Source organism: Furipterus horrens, unplaced genomic scaffold (assembly GCF_987537825.1).
Source record: "Furipterus horrens unplaced genomic scaffold, mFurHor1.1.pri manual_scaffold_3, whole genome shotgun sequence".
In the NCBI taxonomy this organism is placed as follows: domain Eukaryota; kingdom Metazoa; phylum Chordata; class Mammalia; order Chiroptera; family Furipteridae; genus Furipterus; species Furipterus horrens.
Window position 1 is genome coordinate 46,682,567 of NW_028327173.1, and position 20,755 is coordinate 46,703,321.

The 20,755-nt window shown below is 39.6% G+C and overlaps 1 protein-coding gene across 1 annotated transcript in view; it reads right to left on the minus strand.

Moving 5' to 3' along the window:
* Nucleotides 1-20,755, minus strand: part of JAK1 (Janus kinase 1) — a 119,224-nt gene that overhangs the window by 47,682 nt on the left and 50,787 nt on the right. The window contains exon 2 of the mRNA XM_090269566.1: nt 33-114. Within this exon, the coding sequence (XP_090125692.1) occupies nt 33-38 (6 nt within the window). The 5' untranslated portion in view covers nt 39-114. The remainder of the gene's footprint in view (nt 1-32; nt 115-20,755) is intronic.

Here is a 20,755-nt window from a genome sequence, read left to right on the forward strand (position 1 = left end):
CCTTTTTGTGTTTAGTATGCAAATATACATACCTGCATTTATTCGGCTGTCCAGTATCCCCCAAATGCAGACTGGAATTTCTTCTCTACTTTCCAAAGCCCGTTCAGAGCTGACCTAAAGACAAAGATAAATCAATAAATCAGCTGCAGAGGTAACTGCATCAGAAAATAAGAGGACACTTGCAAACTATAAGCGGGAAGGAAAAAGCGTTTGCGAGGAAGAAGGAAAAGAAAAATACATCAGTGAAGACATTGAGAGGACACAGAGGCACCGTAGGGTATAAACATCGAAGAAGATATTATTTTCATGGTTTAAAGAAAGGCAGCAAGTTGTTTTGCTTCCTGGCAGAGTGCCCTCTCCAGTGTAAGTGAAGGCTGTGCAGCTTTTCCATCAACAGCCTCTCTCCTGAGGCTGTGGAAAAACAGCTTAGGAAGCCCAAAGATGTGTGCTTTTATTTCCTATTTCCTTTAGAATGACCCTCCTCTCAAAGCGGTCTGTCCTTGGTCTCATTTTAATGGTGAAACAACATATGGTATGATGAAGGGGGGAGGGCCTGGGAATAAATCCAATAAATAATACTTTCAGTTCACCAAATATTTTTTGAGCCATTCTTATTTGAAAACTTACGTAGCAAACAAAGCCCCCTCCCAACTCCCCAACCCTACCTCAAAGCCTAGTAAAGATAGAATTAAAGTTCCTGGTCTCTCTCTCTCTCTCTCTCTCTCTCTCTCTCTCTCTCTCTCTCTCTCTCTCTCTCTCTCTCTCTCACACACACACACACACACACACCCTCTTTGCTTTAACAACTTTCCTAGGTGTTCCTCACAAATTCTCTTTTTAAACAGTAGAATCAGATTATTTTTGCAAATAGGGAGCAACCGTCCTTAGTGATTTGAAAGTGGTTTCCAAGTTAGTGCAAGTTATTGTTTCCGTTTTCTGTACGTCATTGAACACAGTTTATCAGAATCCAGCTTCAGGAAGAGCACAAGGGCGTAACGTGGCAGAAGTGGAGGGGACCAGAGAGGAGGACTTGAGGACGGGTTACCTCTGAGGCTGCAAGACCAGAAGACCTTACAATCCAAGTGGGAGATGGCAAAAAGGAAGACATAGAAGCAATCTAAAATCAATAGTGTGTCACGATGTCATCTTTTGTGACACACACTGATGAGTTAATTTGAGAAGGCTTTCTGCTGGGGAAGAGACTTAGGCAGAAGTAACGACAGAAGGTCAGGCAGGGGAGACGAGTATGAATTCTGATATGACAACTTTGCCTTGGCTATTCTGACACGGACAATTTTAACAAGAATCAAAGAACCAATTGTTAGACTTTCAGTATCTAAAATTTAATATAACCAGTTGTTTTAATTATGTGAATAGATACCCTGCCCTGCATCAAAACAGCAGCCTGAAATGAGCCACACACTAGTGCCTTGCTTTGGCTCAGAAGCAAAGGTTCAAATATCACATTTGGAGATTCGTCAACAGTATTTTTGAGCAGTTCTAAGTGCCAACAATTGAGCTATATATATCAGAAGGCCACAATGAAGAACAAGAGTAATATGGTCCCTAATCACATGGAGCTTATAGTCTACAGGACCAATGGAATCAAACAAAAATGCACTGAAATGGGTAACTACAAAGAGTTTAAAATGTTCTGAGGAAAAAAGAGAGAAATGAGGTTCAAGAGGGAAGTAATATTGACCTAATATGTAGTGGGAATCTGGGAAGGTGGGGAGAAAGCACGGTGGGTGAGGGATTAGCATGTGCAAAGGCCCTGTACACAGAAGGAATGAGTCTGGTCTCTCTAGTTGCATAAATAAGAAAATCCCTCCAGTACTCCTTTTTACATCTGGGCAAAGAACAGTACTTAGGCCATTTATCAAGAGTACTTGTCAAAAGCATCTCCAGGACCTTTCCACCCCAGGTTCCCTGCAGCATGCCATTATATTCTGTTGCTAAGGATAAATGAAAATCAACCAGATGAGCTCCATGCAGAGCATTAAGAAGCCCACCTCAAACCAGGAAAGGGACACATACTTGGAGACTTTTAGAGCCGAAAGAGACCTATAAATTCCACCAGGTCTAGGTCCTTTAAGAAAGCTCCAGCATAAATCTTTTTAGAGCTTACAAGTCATTTTATTATGCACCATCGGATCACGTATTACTTGAACTTAGAAGTTGTGGGGTTGTTCTGGGCCCTCCTGTAAGATCTGAGGATCAGACTAAAATCACCAAGATTGTTCTAGAACTGGGATTCTATGAAAACCTGTAATTAAGCAGTTTAGTTTTTCCATTATTCTTTTTCCACTGCAACAGCAGCATTATGTTAAAATCACATTGTACCTAATTTCCAAACTCATCTCCAGTATTACTGGGCAGAACAAAAACATCGGATCAATTTGTGATGCTTAGATCAAACTCTGAGAAAACAAGATCAGCAACAGAATTTCTAGACAATACACATTTACTGTGTTTTATACGCTGATTCAATAACAACAAATTCCCTACTCTCGGAAAACTGACATTCTACTGATAAAGATTTTAAAAGCACTCAAAAGACTTGCTGGGCATCAACCTAAGCACTTAAACCTAGGACTGTCAATCCAATATACATGAAATGACAACTGTCCTCATTCAGGATGACAAGCAGTTTTTGGTGCTATACCATTTGTGTGATGGCTTCATTCAAATAACATTTCTTTTCAAATAAACCAAACAATATGTTCTAACTACTTATTTTTACAACAGGTAGGAAAGGAGCAAGATCAATTTATAAATACTTTGGGTAATTCCAAGAAATCAATGAAAGTTTCTTGCTCTAAGATACAAATAGAAAATCTTATTGTTAGAAAAACTGAACAGTTGGAATCACACAATGAATGTCCTTTTAAAATAACACAAATCACTGGGTTTCATACCCAACTCAAATGAAAACAGCGAAGCTCAGAAAATGGGAAGGATAAAAGTGAGTACCAAAAACTTCTTATTGACAGCAGTGAGGTCTTCCACCCTAATTTACATACTTATAGATATATCTTTCTTTCCATGACAGAGACTTTTGTGGCTCAATCTTGTAATTGCTACTTTAAATGGAAAAAAAAAAATCAGGGAAATATTGTAGATTCTCAATTCTTTTTTAATTTGTAAAAATCTTTGCAAGAGACAGATACATCTGATACTTTCTGAATAAGGAAAAAGTAACAGAAACACAACATAATTCTGTGATCCTGAACAAGGACTAACCTGTAATAGATGGGATATCACAACTGTTTTCCAAAATGCACAATTCCAAACATCTATTTCTGAAGATACCAAATGCTCTTATATTTTCAAGGATATCTTTTTTTTTTAACTCTAAGGACATCTTTTGAAATACTGGTAATCTATATAAGGAAGAATATACAATTAAATTTGGAATAGTGGAGAAAAGAGACATAAAAACAGACCATGTTAATATTCACAAATATGATCATCAGACTATCAGTGCTTTTGGCCAAAGGCCACTGCCAGATTTACATGATAAAGAACAGACTGGATGATGGTTAAAATAAATGACAATCAAAGTAAAATACTTTGGGTTATCTAGTTGTTTTTCCTAAAGAAACCATCACACCTCCAGTGAGTTACTGTATGTATGTCTTAAAGGAATCAAAGCTTTTAATCTCTGAAGTAGAAAAATACAAGTAAGATGTTAATGAATTAAGGTATGAACTCAGTGGAAAAAAAAATGTTTTTAATGTAATTAGAAAAGGTCCTGAAATCAGCTGCTTAATAGATATCTTTCAAATTTTAAGATTAAAGACCTTAAACCTTAAAAACACTGTTTCAGCAGTCACCAGTCTTAAGGTTGGTGAGGAAACCTAATGCAAAAATACAGGCTCCTAAAGGACACAGATTTTTGTTTTTGTTTAGCGCTTTACACCAGCACATATTAGGTGATCGATATGTAGTTAAATAGTTGTTAAATGACATATGCAATGGAAAATTCACCATAATCCAGGTGTGTAGGTTCTTAATGACTTGATACACAACTAGCAAGTGTGACCATGAGCAAACCATTTTAATCTCTGAACCTCAGTTTCCCCACCCATTAACCTGAGAGGAAGCATCCTGTCTAAAGGGTTGGTGTAAGATGAAAAAGATCTTCATCAAGCGCCTACAATGCCTTTTTCAAATGAGGCCAGAGATGTGGAAGTGCTCAGAAAGGTGTTAGGTGCTAAAGTAACATAATGTAGGCTTTATGGCAGAGGACAAAGGTGGGCTATGAGCCTGCTTAGAAAAACAAAATAATAAACAGGAATTCAGAGCAAAACCCTGATCACAAACCAAAGCTCCGTTTCATAAATCTCGGATGACACAGCAGAGCAGCTAAAAGCGTGAGCTGGCGTCATCCTGACCTGGGTTTGAGTCCTGCCTTCCCCACCTGCTAGCTTTTGTAACCTTGGGCAAGCAACTTAACGTCCCTACACCTCCATGTTCTCAGCCTCACGTGGAGGGATGAAATAGTGTACATCTCCTAGAGCTGTTAAGAGGTAAATAAGTTAATGCACATAAAGTGCCTGACACAGATTTTGGCCATAATTTGTTAAACTGATTACAGCTTGATAGAACGCAGTTTCAACCAAGGAGAGAGAATTCCAGTATCTCCATCCCAATAATGGAACCAGGCACTTGCACTTAATTCTCATAAGGAGCAGGAGAGGCTTTAGGCCAGCCAGTGGGAGTGCCTGAGCCAAACGCCTGACCCCTGATTCCAAGGATCTTGCTCCTTTCACGGGAGGAAAAAAACTGCTTTCAAGGGAAAAGAACTACTTTAAAATGCCAACATCACCAACACCACTATCTTCTCTGGCTTTTTGGTACTTAGGTGGTCTACCATCCACCTGGGGAGACTGACCTCATTCCAGAAACGGTCATTTAAAAAATCAGCCGTGTTCCAGCCCTCAACTCACTCCCTGCTCTGGCACCACCCCTTCAGGTCCTGGTGGCCTGGCACCTGCCCACCCCACAGGGCCACGGAATCTCCAGGAGGGAGGCCTACCACACACGCCAAGACAGTCTCATCACCAGGGGCTTCATGCCTGCAGGAGCCTTGGAAGTTACTTGAGTCTGTTGCTCCTAGTGCCCCCCAGCTTTGCCAAGACCCAGAACGACTGTCCTGATGAAGGCATCACAACATACTGTGCCAAGCTGGTGGATTCCAGCCAGAGGACCACACAAGACAAATACAAAGCCTGCTATTTTATCCCGTCAGCAAGTCAAAATTATGGCTTTTCTATATGCCACTCCTGCCACACGAAATAACTCACTTATCGCTACAGCAGCAATTCCAGGAATGCCCCAGAACCGTAAGTGCTGCTTCGTTTACAATAAACTTCGAGGGATGCTCACACAATCAATGCTAACTCAATGGGTCGGGCTCTCGGCACACCTCCCAGCAAGTCTGCTTTCCCTGAGAAGGTTTCTGTTCAAAGTAAATATAGTACTTTGCTTAATTAAAGTCAATAAGTGTTATCCTAAAAGCCACATTATATCAAGATGCTTTTTTTTTTTTCTTCTTTTACCACTAATACAACTAAAACGTTGTTGAAGAGCACAGAATACAGGGGTCAAAAATATGCTAGCAGAAGTGGACAGGCCGAACACGGATGGTGGGGAATGATCTGTCTTCACCTTAGGTGTTTTTCAATCATTCTTGTACCATCACGATGAAACCTTGTACTTTAGAGCTCAAAACGGTTTTCACATCTATAACCACATTTGAGTCTCACAGCCCATTTCACAGGTGAGAAGATTCAGCTTCAGACTTTCCCACGGTCAAGTGGCCAGTGAGTGGTGAGAGGAGGCTCAAACTGGCCTCTGGCTTCGCTGCCCCTTCTGGTTGCCGCACTTCCTCAGGCAAGGCAGGGGGCTCGGAGGGGATCTAAAGAAGCACCACAATTGAATCTGAGCCCACCGAAACCCTATAGTCTAACAGCTGGCAAGATAAACATACGTAGGGGGAACCTCAAGAAAGAGGATGTGGAGGTGCTGCAGAGAGCTGGGCAGCGAGAACCACAGGGGTCAAGAGCGCTGTGAAGGGATCAGGGGAGTCTGTTTCCGGCCTGGAGGAACACAGATTTTAAAAGGCAGAAAAGAAAGGTGCAACTGTTCTGGAAAAGTACCAGGAGGAAGGAACACAATGAGGATGGAGGTGCAGGAAGGAATATGCAGACCAGGAGGGGCCATGTGGGACAAGGCAGACGGTGTGGAAAGTGAAGGGGGTCCGATGGGGGACAGCTCCTCCTGGATGCAGTAAGAGAAACCGCCCATCAGAAAGAGGTCCCAGTGCCAGCCCAGTTCTGCCAGGACCCGCCTGAGGGAGACTACTCTTGACATGAAGGGGATTCAGATGCTGGGCAATCCCCCAAATAGCACAGTCCACTCTAACCCATAGCCCAAAGGAACTCAGCTATTGCCTCAAAATATAAGTGAAGTTGGGGGAGAAAAGAGGAAATATCAACAACAACAAAAAATGTTTCCCTACATGGGTCCCTACACCTCACCTCAACCAAGACACCGTAATAAGTTTTTATGTTTAGCTTTGAAATAGCCTGCCAACAAGGTCTCCATTCTTCAGCTGCAGGCAGAGCTCTGCAGTGAATAATGCACTTGGTCTTCACCAAGGCAGCAGACTTGATCACCAGGTCGACCCTGCTCCTTCAGAGCACTGAGCCATCATCTCTCACCTTCCTCCCTGCCCTCTCCCAGTTGTCTCTAGTATCAACCAAGAATCCACTAAGGGTTGCGAATAACTATGTGATATCTTAGGAACCTGTGCTGACAGCCATGCTTTACAACAGCTTTTCAAACCTTTTTGACTATGATCCACAGAAGGAAATTATTTTAGTGTGTGAGACACAAAATGAGTTTCACAGAAAGATATCCTATTATGTGCACTTCACTCTGATATTTTCTATTCTACATTATTCTCTTCTATTTAACAATTGTTTTTTAATGCTAAAGAAGATCCACAAAATAGATTTCACAGTCCACTGATGAATATCAAATTACAGTTGGAAAAACACTAGTGTAAAGGGCTCAACAAAATAACCAATAATAAAATTTACTTTATAGTCACTGTTTATATCCAATGTGCATCCTGTCCCCAGCTAAACATAAAACAGTGAAATGTAGATCATCTGGGATACCTCTGATTACCAGAAGTTCATTCCTCTTTTCCCACGGTGTGTGGCCTACAATGTCTCAACAAACAGCCAGAGTGAGATCCACTGCACAATGCCACACTCAGCCTTCACTGTACAATACATAGTTTCTTCACCCAGAAAGCTCTTCAGTTGGTTATCTTCTAAGTCCACAGAGTGATGTTAGAGACCGAGAAAACATAGAAACTATTCCCACAAAGCATGGAAGACCCGTTTTAAATTCTGCCAATAACCACTATTCTACCCATGATTAATTCCACAGTTGCCAGTTTCTAACTTTATGCTTCGCGAAAACCTAAAGAAACCAAAGTCCGTTTTGTTTACTTCACATCTGTGCCAAATTTCCAATGTATTTCATAAAAATAACCACTGTGAACAGAAAGAAGAGTTCAATGGATGGCCATCAATGGGAATTTCTGGGGAGCGGGGAGCTTTCCAAGTCTTGGAAATTTAGTGGTAGATAATATGAATTCGATAAGAGTCTTCTGTAGCAACTATATTTATCTACCAATGAACTGAAAAAGGTGAACAGACACAGCTACCCCTTTCTCAAGATAAGTGATCACTTTATATAAATGAGACACTTTTTTGTACCCTTGAAGTGAGGTCCCAAGCATGTTCAAAGCATGGCTACATCCACAATTATTTTATCAAATAACCCCTTGTCTAAGAGAAAACACTTGAATTTAGCCAAATTGGCATCTCATTGGACCAAACTATTTAGTTGCAATGCCTGGTCTTAATTCATTCCATTTAATTTTCCTTTTGGTTTTTTTTGGGGGCTGTGGGGGCAGTACAGATGCCAGCCATGATGATTCTTTTGTTTCTTCTTTCAAGGGAATAAAAATGACTAAGTAGAGGAAAGGGGGATAATTTGCTAAGATTACTGTTGAGATAAATATTCTGGTAGGATGTTAATGACTAGCTGCACTAAACAGAAAAATGAACACAATAACAGCCAGAACAAATAACTCACTTGTTCCTGGACAGCATTCATTAAGTAAAATAAACGAGTAAGAGCTCATTATGAAAACCCTGTGAAGCACAGGTTGGTAGGAAGAAAAGATGTATTGGCAAAGAGGAGTTAACAACCCAAGAATGTGGCAAAGGTAATAATAAGTAATTGGCTGCCAAATACAAGACACACCCGCCCGATGCAAAAAGCCATGTCCAGAGAAAGGGTGAGGTGAGGGCTGGTGTAGCTAGTCTAATCCAGAAACCATCAGGGAAAACCAGCGCGGTGTAGTTCAACATTCAGGTCAAGATGACCTGAGACCTGAGCTGGAATACTGGCACCTTACCACTTAGTACCTGGGTTGAAGTCACTTTTTAATGTGGTTGTTTCCTCAATTACAAATAAGAATAATAGTAATTATTTTACAGGGTTGTTTTAAACTCTGGGAGAAAAAATATATATAGGTCTAGCAGAACACCTGGCCCGCAGTAGACATATAACAGTATGACCATTACGGAGGAGATGGTATTTGAACTAAGTCTTTAGGGATGAGGAAAATACAAACAGGATGAATACAGCAGCTGACGAAGGGAAACAGTCCAAATCACGGTAATGTGAAAAACAGCAAAAGAAGGAAAGGGGAGGTGTAAAACCCTTTGGAGACCGAACAGAAGGCTTGTGTATAAGAGAAAGAAATGAGGAAAGGAGGGAAGCTGAGGCCAGTATACAGTGAATCACAAATGCCCACACCTAAGGAGTCTGGATTTTCCTTTGAGGAGACAACCCTCAAGGAAAACTCAAGTCCCCAGACTCACATGAACTCAACAGAAACAAGAAAGTCCCCTTTGTACATGAATGTGTGCTACAAGGAGGCGGGGCTTTCAAACACAAGGAGATGATGGGGAAAGATTTAGGGACACCTGAAAATCAATTGTGGAAAAATAGTTACTTTTGTTTTAACTATTTTAAATGAATCAACTAGTCCTTGATGGATGTATAGGCATGATACACTGATAGTCCCCACCTCCCCTGAAGTGTGAACATCCCAGGACAGTAAAGGTTAACTGAGCAAATAGTCCCTTCACTACCAGTTAAGAGCTAATTTGAATATTCATTTGGGGACTCTATACTCTTACCCTACCTTACTATACACACACTCTCTCACACAAAGAAACGTCTTTTCTTTTTTTTTTTTTTAATGAGAAGCTAGACGTTTTCTTCTACGAATTACACTGTGAATGAGTCAGAGAAAACTTTCCCGGAGTTTTTTCCTCGAGGCTAAAGAGCCTGTCTGGGGCAGAGAGGAAGAGCAGGGGAAAGTGGGCAGCCCGGACAATCTGCGGGTGATTCAGCCTCCTCCACCCTGTGTCTGAGGGCTGCCCTGGGGAGTCACTCTGAATTATTTTTGTAACATCGTGTCCTTGAATAAAAGGGAACACAGAGTCAGAAACAGGAGGCCAGGAGGTCATCTATCACTCAGTAGAGTTGTTTATGCTGTCCTGTTTCCCTGTTATCCAGAATTCAGTGCCCTGGATAATTGAGTGCTCATGTTTCCTGGGATTTAAATATAGCAGAATTCACAAAAACCATGTTGAATGGAAATGTATCTGCCTTTGATGATTCAGAAGATCGTATCAGACCTCAGGCCTTAGAATCATACTTTTGACCAATTTTCATTTCACAAAATCTGTGGAATGGGGGTGGGGAACCCAGTTAGTGGACTTTGCATAAACAAGTTCTCTTGTACTACCAGCCATTTAAATAGTCTCCATGAACTTGCATGAATGTTTTGTCGTTCAGAGCTCTCTGATGTGTATCCAGCCAGGTGGTCCCCGAACATTTCTGGCCTTGGCCAAAAGAACTGTTTGTACAGTGCACTATGTGTCCAATAAGTAGCAGAAATGCTGCACAGACCAGGTCTTCTAATGCCAAATCTCACAAATCCCAGACTGCACCAAAATAAATATTAATGAAGGAACCTCTGCCTTTCTCCAAATGAGTGCAAAAAGCAAAGTCAGCTTAACTGTTCATAATCATCAACTAATGAAAATCAATACAAAATCAATAAGCAAATCAATAAATACAATTATATGCTTTTTACAGCTTACAAAGCACTTTCAAAACACAATCTCTATTACTCGTCAATAATTTTAAGTATCATTCCTCTTATTTTAGTCATAAGCAAACTAAGGCCTAGAGATACTATACTGACTGAGAAAGGTCACATGCATTTATTAACTGGGACTAAAATCCAAGTCATCAAGGGGCAAAGGAAATGAAAACTAAAGGAAAAGTGACAAATATCATGGTGAAAAGGTCAAATTTCACTAACAAATTAAAAGAACAGAATGCCATTTTTTATCTATCTAATCAGAAAGGTGGTGTATTTTTAAATGTACATACAAGCCTGGATTAGGCGGAAGTATAAATTACCATCCTCTTCAAACTATAAAAATTATTTAGGCTCATGATAATAACATGAATTCAAGAATACAGAAAAGTATCACTGAAAAGCCAAAGCTCCTCTCCCTCCTCCTCAGAGATCATCTCTATTCAGTTTTTTTGGTGCAACCTTCCTTGAGGACAATTTGGTTCTACATGTCAATGTGGACTTAAAAATCCTTGTTTTGCTTCAGCAACACCAAAATACATTAATGAAAAAAGCAGGTTACAAAACAGCATGTAGATGATCCTAACTATGTTACATAGACACAGGCTAATAATCCTAGAGAGAGAAATGATGGAGAACGGGGAGGATACTATGAGAAAAATTACCTATGTTAACAGTGATTATCTTAGGTTTTGTGGAATTAGTTATTACCTCATATCGTATGCTTTTGAAGACCGTCCACCTGTTCTACAACAACTGTGTGTTACTAGTCTCATCAGGGGGGAAAGTAATTCCCCAGGTTACACAGGGAGTTATGGCTGGGACCAGAGTTCAGAAGTCTACTATTTAAGCCATCATATCAATATATTATTCTGCCTGCTGTAATTTTAAAACAGTTCAAGAGTTACTAATGACCCAAAGCAATTAAGAGAAGTGACAAAGCAAAATATAATTATTTGCCAATGAAAAGTAAGAGATATTAAGTGTTATGACTTCAGAGGAGAGAGATCGTTCTAGCACAGAATAAGCGTATTCATAAAGAGAAGCAGGAGACAAGACCAAGGAGGTCGGCTGGGGTCAGACTGAGCTGGAAGAAGCGATGGTGCAGTGGAAAGAGGGTCTGGGAGTCACAGACGGTTTACACATCCAGCTGGTGAGCAAGCCACTATCATTCTAACTCCTTGGTCTCCACCCGCCTCTCTCCATGCCCCTGTGGTTTCTCTCTCAAATTAGAGCAAAAGTCCCCTGAAAAGTTCCTGCCTCCCTTCTCATCTGCTTCTGCTGCAGCCTCCACAATGCAGCCAGTCCTACTTCTGAACTACAAATCTGAAATCTTACCCTTTCATCATAAACTCCTTTATTTCCACTCTCTTAAGAAAGTGGCCTTCAAGGCCATTTGTGGGCTGTGATCTAAACTTCCCTGGCCCATCACTATTTGCACCCTGGAATCCGAATGCACTGAGTTATTTGCAGCTCCTGTACTCTAGCACAGCTCCGTCCTCCAAGCCCGTGCCATCCCCACTCATTCTCCACTTCACAGCTCAGGAATCATCGCCCCCACCCAGGCTTCCCTGTGCTAACCTTTACAACAGCACGTGTAATCCTGCTCCGCCAACTGTCTGCAGAATTGTGTCTTTTCCACTGTCTTCGTGCCCTGCCAGCCCACCCCCGCTCCCCAGGTGCCCGGGGGGTAGGGACTGTAACTGTTATCTGACAATATGCAGCACCAGAGAACATTGCCTAGAGAACAGCAGATATGCAATAAATGCTTGTGGAAGAAACAAACACTTAGGTCAAACATGTCCTTTTCCAGGACGCCCTCCCTAACCATCCCCACTTCCCTCCAGAAGTATTCACCTAATCCACGTGAACGCTGTGTACCAGCTTGCATTTCAGAAACTATCTCGTAATGTTAAGTGTGTAGTGAAATGCTCACTAAATTGTGAAAAACTACTTAAGTTTGTATTTTTTATTTCTCTCTCCCACCATGGTACTCACGAAGGAACCCACAGCCCATTCTTCTAACAAGGAACAATATACCCTGACATTTCTCAACGTGCTGAAGGGAGGCGACTAAAATAATAAAGTCTAATATAGTATGTCAAATCAATTTAACTAGGCTTTCAAGTGAAAAAAAAAATTCAAGCTCATACAAGGTATTAAGCAGATATTGATTTCTATTACAGAATAATGAATGATAAATTGTGAATCAAAATTATATACAGTTTTCAAATATGCTCATATTTATATTGCCCTGTGAAGCATTTAACTTTATTTTTAAGAATATAACTCACTGGCCTTTCATATATTCATAAAATTGTACAACTATCACCACTATCTAATTCTGGAACATTTTCATCACCCCCAAAATAAACCCCATGCCCGCCAGTAGTCACTCTCCATTCTCCCCCGCCACATCCCCTGGCAAGCATTAAATCTTTCTGACTATTCCAGACATTTCATATAAATGTGGCCTTTTGTGTTTGGCTTATTTCACCCAATGTTTTTAAGGTTCATCCATGTCATGGCATGTGTCAGTATTTTACTCCATTTTATAGCTGAATGATATTACACTGCATGAAGGCATTTAAATTTTAAAAATAATTTTAGAAAAATAAAATAGGAAAGATAACTCCTTGATCTTAAAAATCACCATAGAACTCAGAAAATAATATTATCAGGGGTGTATTCTTTACTGCAGTTTTTTCATTTAAGCATGATAACAACAAACTTATGAGGTCAGGAGAGCCTTCATTTCTTCAGGTGAGAAAACTGGGGCTCACAGAGATTACATTGCCAATGTCATTGCCAAATTTAACCAGTAAGCGGTAAAACCGCAACAGCCACTATAGTCCAATTGTCACTTCACATCTTTTAGGATGTTTATTATCAAAAAGACGAGAAATAGTAACTATTGGTGAAAATATGAAGAAAACGAAACTCTCGTGTACTATTGGTGGAAATGTAAATTGGTGAAGCTACTATTAAAAACAGCATGGAAGCTCCACAAAATAATTAAAAACAGAACTACCATATGATCCAGTAATACCATCTCTGGGTATTAATCTGAAGTAAATGAAAACACTAACTCAAAAAGATATCTTCAACGCCCCCCATGATCACAGCAGCATTATTTACAATAGCTAAGACACAAAAAAACTTACGTGTCAATCGACCAATGAATAAACAAAGAAAATGTGATACACACATGTATATACATAACACACACTGTGGAATATTATTAAGCCATTAAAAGGAAATTCTGCCGTTTGCAACAACATGGCTAGACCTTGAGGGAATTATGCTAAGCGAAATAAGACAAAGACAAATTCTGCATGATCTCACTTATATGTGGAATCTAAAAACAAACAAAAAATGGAACTTATAGATACAGAAAATAGGCTGGTGGTTGCCAGAGGCCGGGGGAGGGGGACATGGGAAGTGAGTGAAATGGGTGAAGGTGATAAAAAGGTACAAACTTCCAGTTTTAAGGTAAATAAGTCCCAGAGATGTAAAGTATAGCATGAAGACTGTAATTAATAATACTGTATTATATATTTGAAAAGTTGCTGAGAATAAATCTTAAAAATTTTCATTATAAGAAAAAATATTAACTATGTATGGTGATAGATGTTAACTACATTTATTGTGGTAATTATTTCACAGGACACACATATATTAAATCATTATGTTGTACACCTAAAACTAATATGATGTTATATGTCAATTATGAATGAATGAATGATCAATGTTGACCTGATTGAGACTGGAAGGTCTAAAGTAAGCAACATGCTAGAAATGTTATTAAAAGGAAAAAATGTAAAAAATATCGCAAGAATTGAAAAATTAAAAAGGGAATAATTACTAGTTCTCATCTCCTAGCGCTGGTGGTCAAGTCCTTGCCAGGGATAAAAGAACTATGTGATTGTTCCTGTGACAATAACTCTAAATGACACCTTTGTCAGGAGAGTTATGCTAACACCACCCACCTGTGCTATAGTCAACGTATCTGACTCAGAGTCAGAAAACATATCCAGTGTATGTCCATCCTACAGATTACTGCAATCAGAATCTCACTTGGGTTCTCTCCCTGGCACATGCCATGCTCTTGGGAAAGTCAGCAACTTGACTACTAGTTCCTTGAGAGTAAGAACAAGATCTTTTCTTCTGTACAGCCTGAAGGAAGAGCTGGCACAGTGCTATGAAACTATTAGGCATGTATGTGTTCAGTAGTTATTTACTCAGATGTTGCTATGTGCCAGGCACTGTATTAAGTGCTACAGTTATAGTGAAGAACAAGAAAGACGAGATTCTTTAATAGAGAAACACACATAACATTTTTAAAGGAAATTTATTGGGGGTAACATTAGTTAACAGGGTCACATAGGTTTCAAGTGCATATTATTGTGACACAAGATCTGTATGTTGCATAACATTTTAAATGTTGATTTAGTTAATGAATCTGAACTAGAAAATGTCACAGCTGGGAGTAACACTAACCATTAATTCATTCAACTTATTCACATTATAAATGTAAACAAAGACCAAGAGAAGTTCAGTGGCAAGGCCAAAATAAAATAAGGATTAGATTAAATCATCATTCCCAAACTGTTTTCTAGAACCTTGTATTTTTTTTTTCACTTTTAATGTTTTACTGTTTATGCTATTATAGTTGTCCCTTTTTCCCCCCTTCACTCCACTCCACCCAGCCTGCCCCCAACTTCCATAGTCAATTCCCACACCACTGTCTATGTCCATGGGTGCTTCATATATGTTCTCTGACTAATCCCTTCACCTTCTTTCAATCAGTATCCACTCACCCCCTCCTAGAGCTGTCAGTCTGTTCCATGATTCCATGCCTCTGGTTCTATTTTGCTCATTAACTTATTTTGTTCGTTAGATTCCTCTTATAAGTGAGATCATATATTTGTCTTTTACCAATTGACTTAATTTCACTTAGCATTAATAGTCTTCAGTTCCATCCATGCTGTTGCAAAAGGCAGGAGTTCCTTCTTTCTTTCTACTGCATAGTTGTATTCCATTGTGTAAATGTACCATAGTTTTTTAATCCACTCATCTACAGATGGGCACTTAAGTCTGTTTCTAGCACTTGGCTATTGTAAATAGTGCTGCTATGAACATAGGGGTGCATAAATTCTTTTGAGTTGGTATTTCGGGATTCTTAGGGTATACTCCCAGCAACAGAATCGCTGGGTCAAAGGCAGTTCCACTTTTAGTTTTTTAAGGAAACTCCGTATTGTTTTCCACAGTGGCTGAATGGGTCTACATTCCCACCAATGGTGCACTAGGGTTCCTTCTCCACATCCTCGCTAACACTTGTTGTTTGTTATTAATTAATGATAGCCATTCTGGCAGGTGTGAGGTGATACCTCATTATGGTTTTAATTTGCATCTTTGATGGCTAATGTTGAGCATATTTTCATATGTTTATGGGCCATCTGCATGTTCTCCTTGGAGAAATGTCTATTGAGGTCCTTTGCCCATTTTTTAAATTGGATTGGTTGTCTTCCTGGTGTTAAGTCATATGAGTTCATTCTACATTTTGGAGATTAAATCCTTGTCTGATGTATTTTTTTGTTGGCAAATATGTTCTCCCATATGGTCAATTCCCTTTTCATTGTGATGATAGTTTCTTTAGCCATGCAGCTTGATGCAGTCTCATTTGTCTCTTTTTTAATTTATTTCCCTTGCCCAAGGAGATATATCAGCAACAAATATTGCTATGTGAGATATCTGAAATTTTACTGCCTAGGTCTTCCTCTAGAATCTTTATGGTATCATGACTTATATTTAAGTCTTTCATTCATTTTGAGTTTATTCTGGTGTATGGTATAAGTTGGTGGCCTAGTTTAATTTTTTTGCATGTACCAGTCCAATTCTCCCAACACCATTTATTGATGAAACTGTCTTTAGTCCATGGTATGCTCATGTCTCCCTTGTCATATATTAATTGACCATACAGACCTGGGTTTATTTCTGAGCTCTCTATTCTGTTCCATTGATCTATGCATCCGTTCTAATGCCAGTACCATACTGTTTTGATTACAGAGGCCATGTTTGGTATCAGGTATTGTGATCCCTCCAACTTTGTTCTTCTTTCTCAAGATTGCTGAAGCTATCCAGGGTCTTTTTGGTTCCATATAAATTTTTGGAATATTTGTTTTAAATCTGTGAAATACACTATTGGTATTTTAATAGAAATTGTGCTGAATCTATAGATTGTTTTGGGTACTATGGACATGTTAATGATATTAATTCTTCCAATCCATGAACATGGTATATGATTCCACTTATTTGTCTCTTCTTCAATGTCTCTCTTTTTTACTATTTTTTATTGTTGTTCTATTATATTTGCCCCATTTTTCCCCCATTGCTCTCCCCTGCCCCACCCACTTCCCCCCCTCTCCCAGAGTCAATCCCCACCCTGTTGTCCATGTCCAAGAGTCCTTTATACTTGTTCCTTGACTAGACTCTTCACCTTATTTTCCCCTCCCCCCCACCTCTGGTCACTGTCAGTCTGCACCTTGTTTCCATGCCTCTGGTTCTATTTTGTTTGTTTGTTTGTTTTGTTCATTAGGTTCCTGTATTAGGTAAGATCACATGGTGTTTGTCTTTCACCATCTGGCTTATTTCACTTAGCATAATTCTCTCTAGTTCCATCCATGTTGTTGCAAGAGGCAGGAGTTCCTTCTTTCTTTTAGAACCTTGTATTTCTATGTAATGATAATAACTGTTCTATACACATATTGCTCAGAAAATGTGGAGAAGGGAAATGGCAGTCCATAGTGAAATAAATTGGGAAAACAAGGGTAAAACAAAGTTAAACAGTATTTTTAACATGGACTCTCAGCCTTGAATTTGCTAATAAGTGTAGTGAGTCTCCAACTTTTACAAAAATGTTTGACCTAGGGACTTCTTTTTTAATGGAGTATATATTTGGAAAAGTCTAAAGCAGATAAACTTTATGCTCTTTCACCTTTCAAATTCTATAAATTTATTTAAGTATCAATCTCAGAATGCCTTCTTTCCTGAGTAGGTGATTTAATATAACCGATTATTCAGAAATGACATCCATCTGTCCACCTACTCATTCTATCAGTTATATTCATATTCTCTCTCTTTCCACTTCTCCCTCGTTCCCCTCTCCCCTTTCTCTCACGTCCTAATATTGAATAAACACAAGCATAGGAATAAAATCTAAGATTTAAGTTTAATTAATCAGACTAAAAAGGTACTCATAAAATTGGGGGAGAATAGGGGCATTTTTGAAATGTCACCTCAAACAGGTGTTCTGGAAGGTAATGCCAGGGCAAAGTTACATTTCCCTATTTCTCAATAACCCAAACACTTGAGGAAACTCCTTGCAATTCCCCAACTCTGACCCAAAGGATCCTCTGACTCTTCTTGCCTTTGCCTCCTTGCTTTATTCCCCTTCGACCCACTTGATTTTCCTGTTTTCAACTTCAGTCTTTCTGAAAGTCGTCTCTTTTCACCATGTGATTAGATAAGTTACATGACACACTGGCAGCTGGCCACAGAATCTTCCCAGAAGAGAGCCCACTTTTCAGGAAACCCTGCCTCGTTCCCAGTAAAAGGAAAATGACAGAGAAGGGAGGTGGCAGAGAGCGAGATGATGGCAAGTTCAAACAGCTTTCTGAGATTTGGGAACTCAAGCAGGTATCTGTTCACAGAAACAGACCAGGCCAACCGCAGTCAATTCATACTTATTACACATAAATATTTTTATACATGTACCAAATATCGGTGTTAAAATTTTTTGAGAATAAGAACCCTGTTAACAGCAATAGCTCATAATCACTCTGCTGTATATTTTCTTGGACTGATAAAAAATAAACAACCATATTTAAAGCATATGTTGCGTGGCAGGCCTGTTGTAAAATTTCCCAAACCACCTCCCCGCGCTCACGCCCCCCTCCCCAGTCACATAACCTACTCATTGGGGACCTCTACTATATACTAAATTCACACACACCTCAACCAATCCCATGCAAACAGAAGAAAAATCAAGTAGGAAAATGATTTCCTACCTAACTTCCCCTACTGCTATATTTATTTATGCAATTAAGCAATATATAAACTTCAGTGTGTATTCATGTGTAGTACCATACACGATCCCTGTAACAGTTTTGAGAGAGGCCAGGTTCTAGCTTCCTCATTTTCAGAGGCTGGAGGCTCCTCTCTTTCCCAATCTCCAAATGTTGCCGGGCCCCAGGACTCAGACCTTGATTCACCTTCTGTCTGTCTACATGCACTACCAAAACAATCATACCCAGTTTCATGACTTAAATGCTATTCATATGCTGACTACTTTCCAACTGCTGTCTTGGAATTCCCATCTCAAATATCCAATTGTCTCTTCAACATCTCCACCTGGGAATCTAATAAGCATCTAAAGCCTATATGAAAAGCAACACTTGATTCCTGCAATCACAGCAGACATCTCCCCTCTCTTTCCCAGTGTTCAACCTCTCAGTAAATGCCACCACTATTCACTGTACTATTTCAACGGGAAACTAGCAGTCAGTCTTGACATGTCTCTTTCTCACATCCCACATACAAACCATGACCAATTATATCAGCTTTAGCATCAAAATGAGTCATACATCCAACCATTTCTCCCTACCTCCACTGCTACTGCATCTCCCCAGTCACCATCTTCTTACACAAGCAACCAAGAGGCAGGAGTAGTGCAGTTGTACTGTCTACTGTATCTCGTATCTGCTATGTCTGACATAATAAATAGTGAATGAATACAGGAACAGTGGCTCAGACAGGTGACCTGACTCACAGAGTAGGTTAATGACAACAGCCAGATCTTGAACCCAGATTTCCGCACACAGAGGAAAGAATCCTTCCCACTATTTCATACCTTCTGAAGTTTTAATGGGAAGGGTGGGAATGGGGTAAATAAATACTACTACCTTTCATCTTTGTCCTTGCTTTTCTTTTTTACCTTTTACCCTTCTCTATCATGCACATACTCAAAACTTCTTTTCCAACAAACTTCTACTCTGGGCATGGAGGAAACACATACAAAGAAGAGAAATGTGAGTGGATGCAAAGTGCAGTAAACTTTTCAGAAACACCTTTAAAACTGAGTCTATTTTGGTAAAATAGTGTAAAACATTTTAAAGATTAATAAAGGTAACAGGGAAAGGGACCAGAGCAGATGCTTCGTAACCTAACCCCAATTCTAAACTGAAAATATCAGGACACAGGGTTGGGCATGGGGTGTTTCTATGAAGAGTAGAGCAATATATGCATACATTTTATCTAAATGAACTTATATTCCTATTGGCGTCCTTAAAGAATAGCTACTAGAAAATGAAAAGGCTGGGTTCTGAAGAAAATAACACTTTTCTACGCATAATAAACTTCTGTAGGCCTTTCTCAGTCCAGCCGCACAGTGGACTTTATGATGAGTGCAGCCCCACTACAGGCCCGGCCACAGTGAACCTCCACCGCTTGGAGTGAGGTTCCTCCGGTACCCGAGCATACAAACGAGATGTGTTAGAAGCGTGCTCTCACCCCTGACGTGTCAAGCAAATTTTATGGAATTGGACCCTGAGAAGACACAGGATCTACTTCAAGTACAATAAAATATAGTAGGGAAAGGCGTACATGTTCCTTTACTGTCAAATAGTTCTTAAGAGCTACAAATAAGCTAGGAAGCCTCAGCTCACACCAAAATTGTACTCCCTGGTTTAAATATAATCATAACCCCTACTCTGCTATTCCCATCAGCCTAAACCCTTCTAAACCAGATTTCCCCTGTCTGGAACTTGAGACACTTTCAAAAGTGTCTGGCATCACACCATCTGTCTAAAATGAAGCTAGTGAAGAAAATAAATAATAGCCAAGTAAAGGAGACTATTGATCTCCTTGACACAGGAACATTTCAGACAATTTATAAATGTCTGTTTATCTCTAAATAGTATTGGTAATGTAAAATTAAGGCAAGTCAGTGCTGCTCAAGTCAAAACATATGCACTGTAATCACAATTAATTTTTATCAAATCCTTCAACAGAAAACCTCTATTAAGTCATTTATAAGACTAGGCTATTTTGGGGGGTCCTTTATTCTCATGGTGGTGATCCCCTCAAAATGACATGCATATTGAACTGTATTCTTATTAATTTTAACATAACAGAGGTCTTTCTGCAGCACTACCATTTCCAGGTACTCTTTATTCCTTTTTATGTATTCTACTGTTCAAGCCTTCCACATATTCAAGAAGTTTTCTTTCTCATCTGTTCCAATAAGTAAAAGTTTTACTATGCAAATTGAAAAAGAAACATTATGTTTTGCTTATATTAGTGCATCTGGGAGACGGTCCCCAAAACCCCAGAGCAGAAGCAGGTGGTTAAGGAGCCTATCTTTCCCAATCTTTTTGGTTTTATTCCTGCAGTAGCAAAATGCCATTTGGATAATCTTAACCAGAC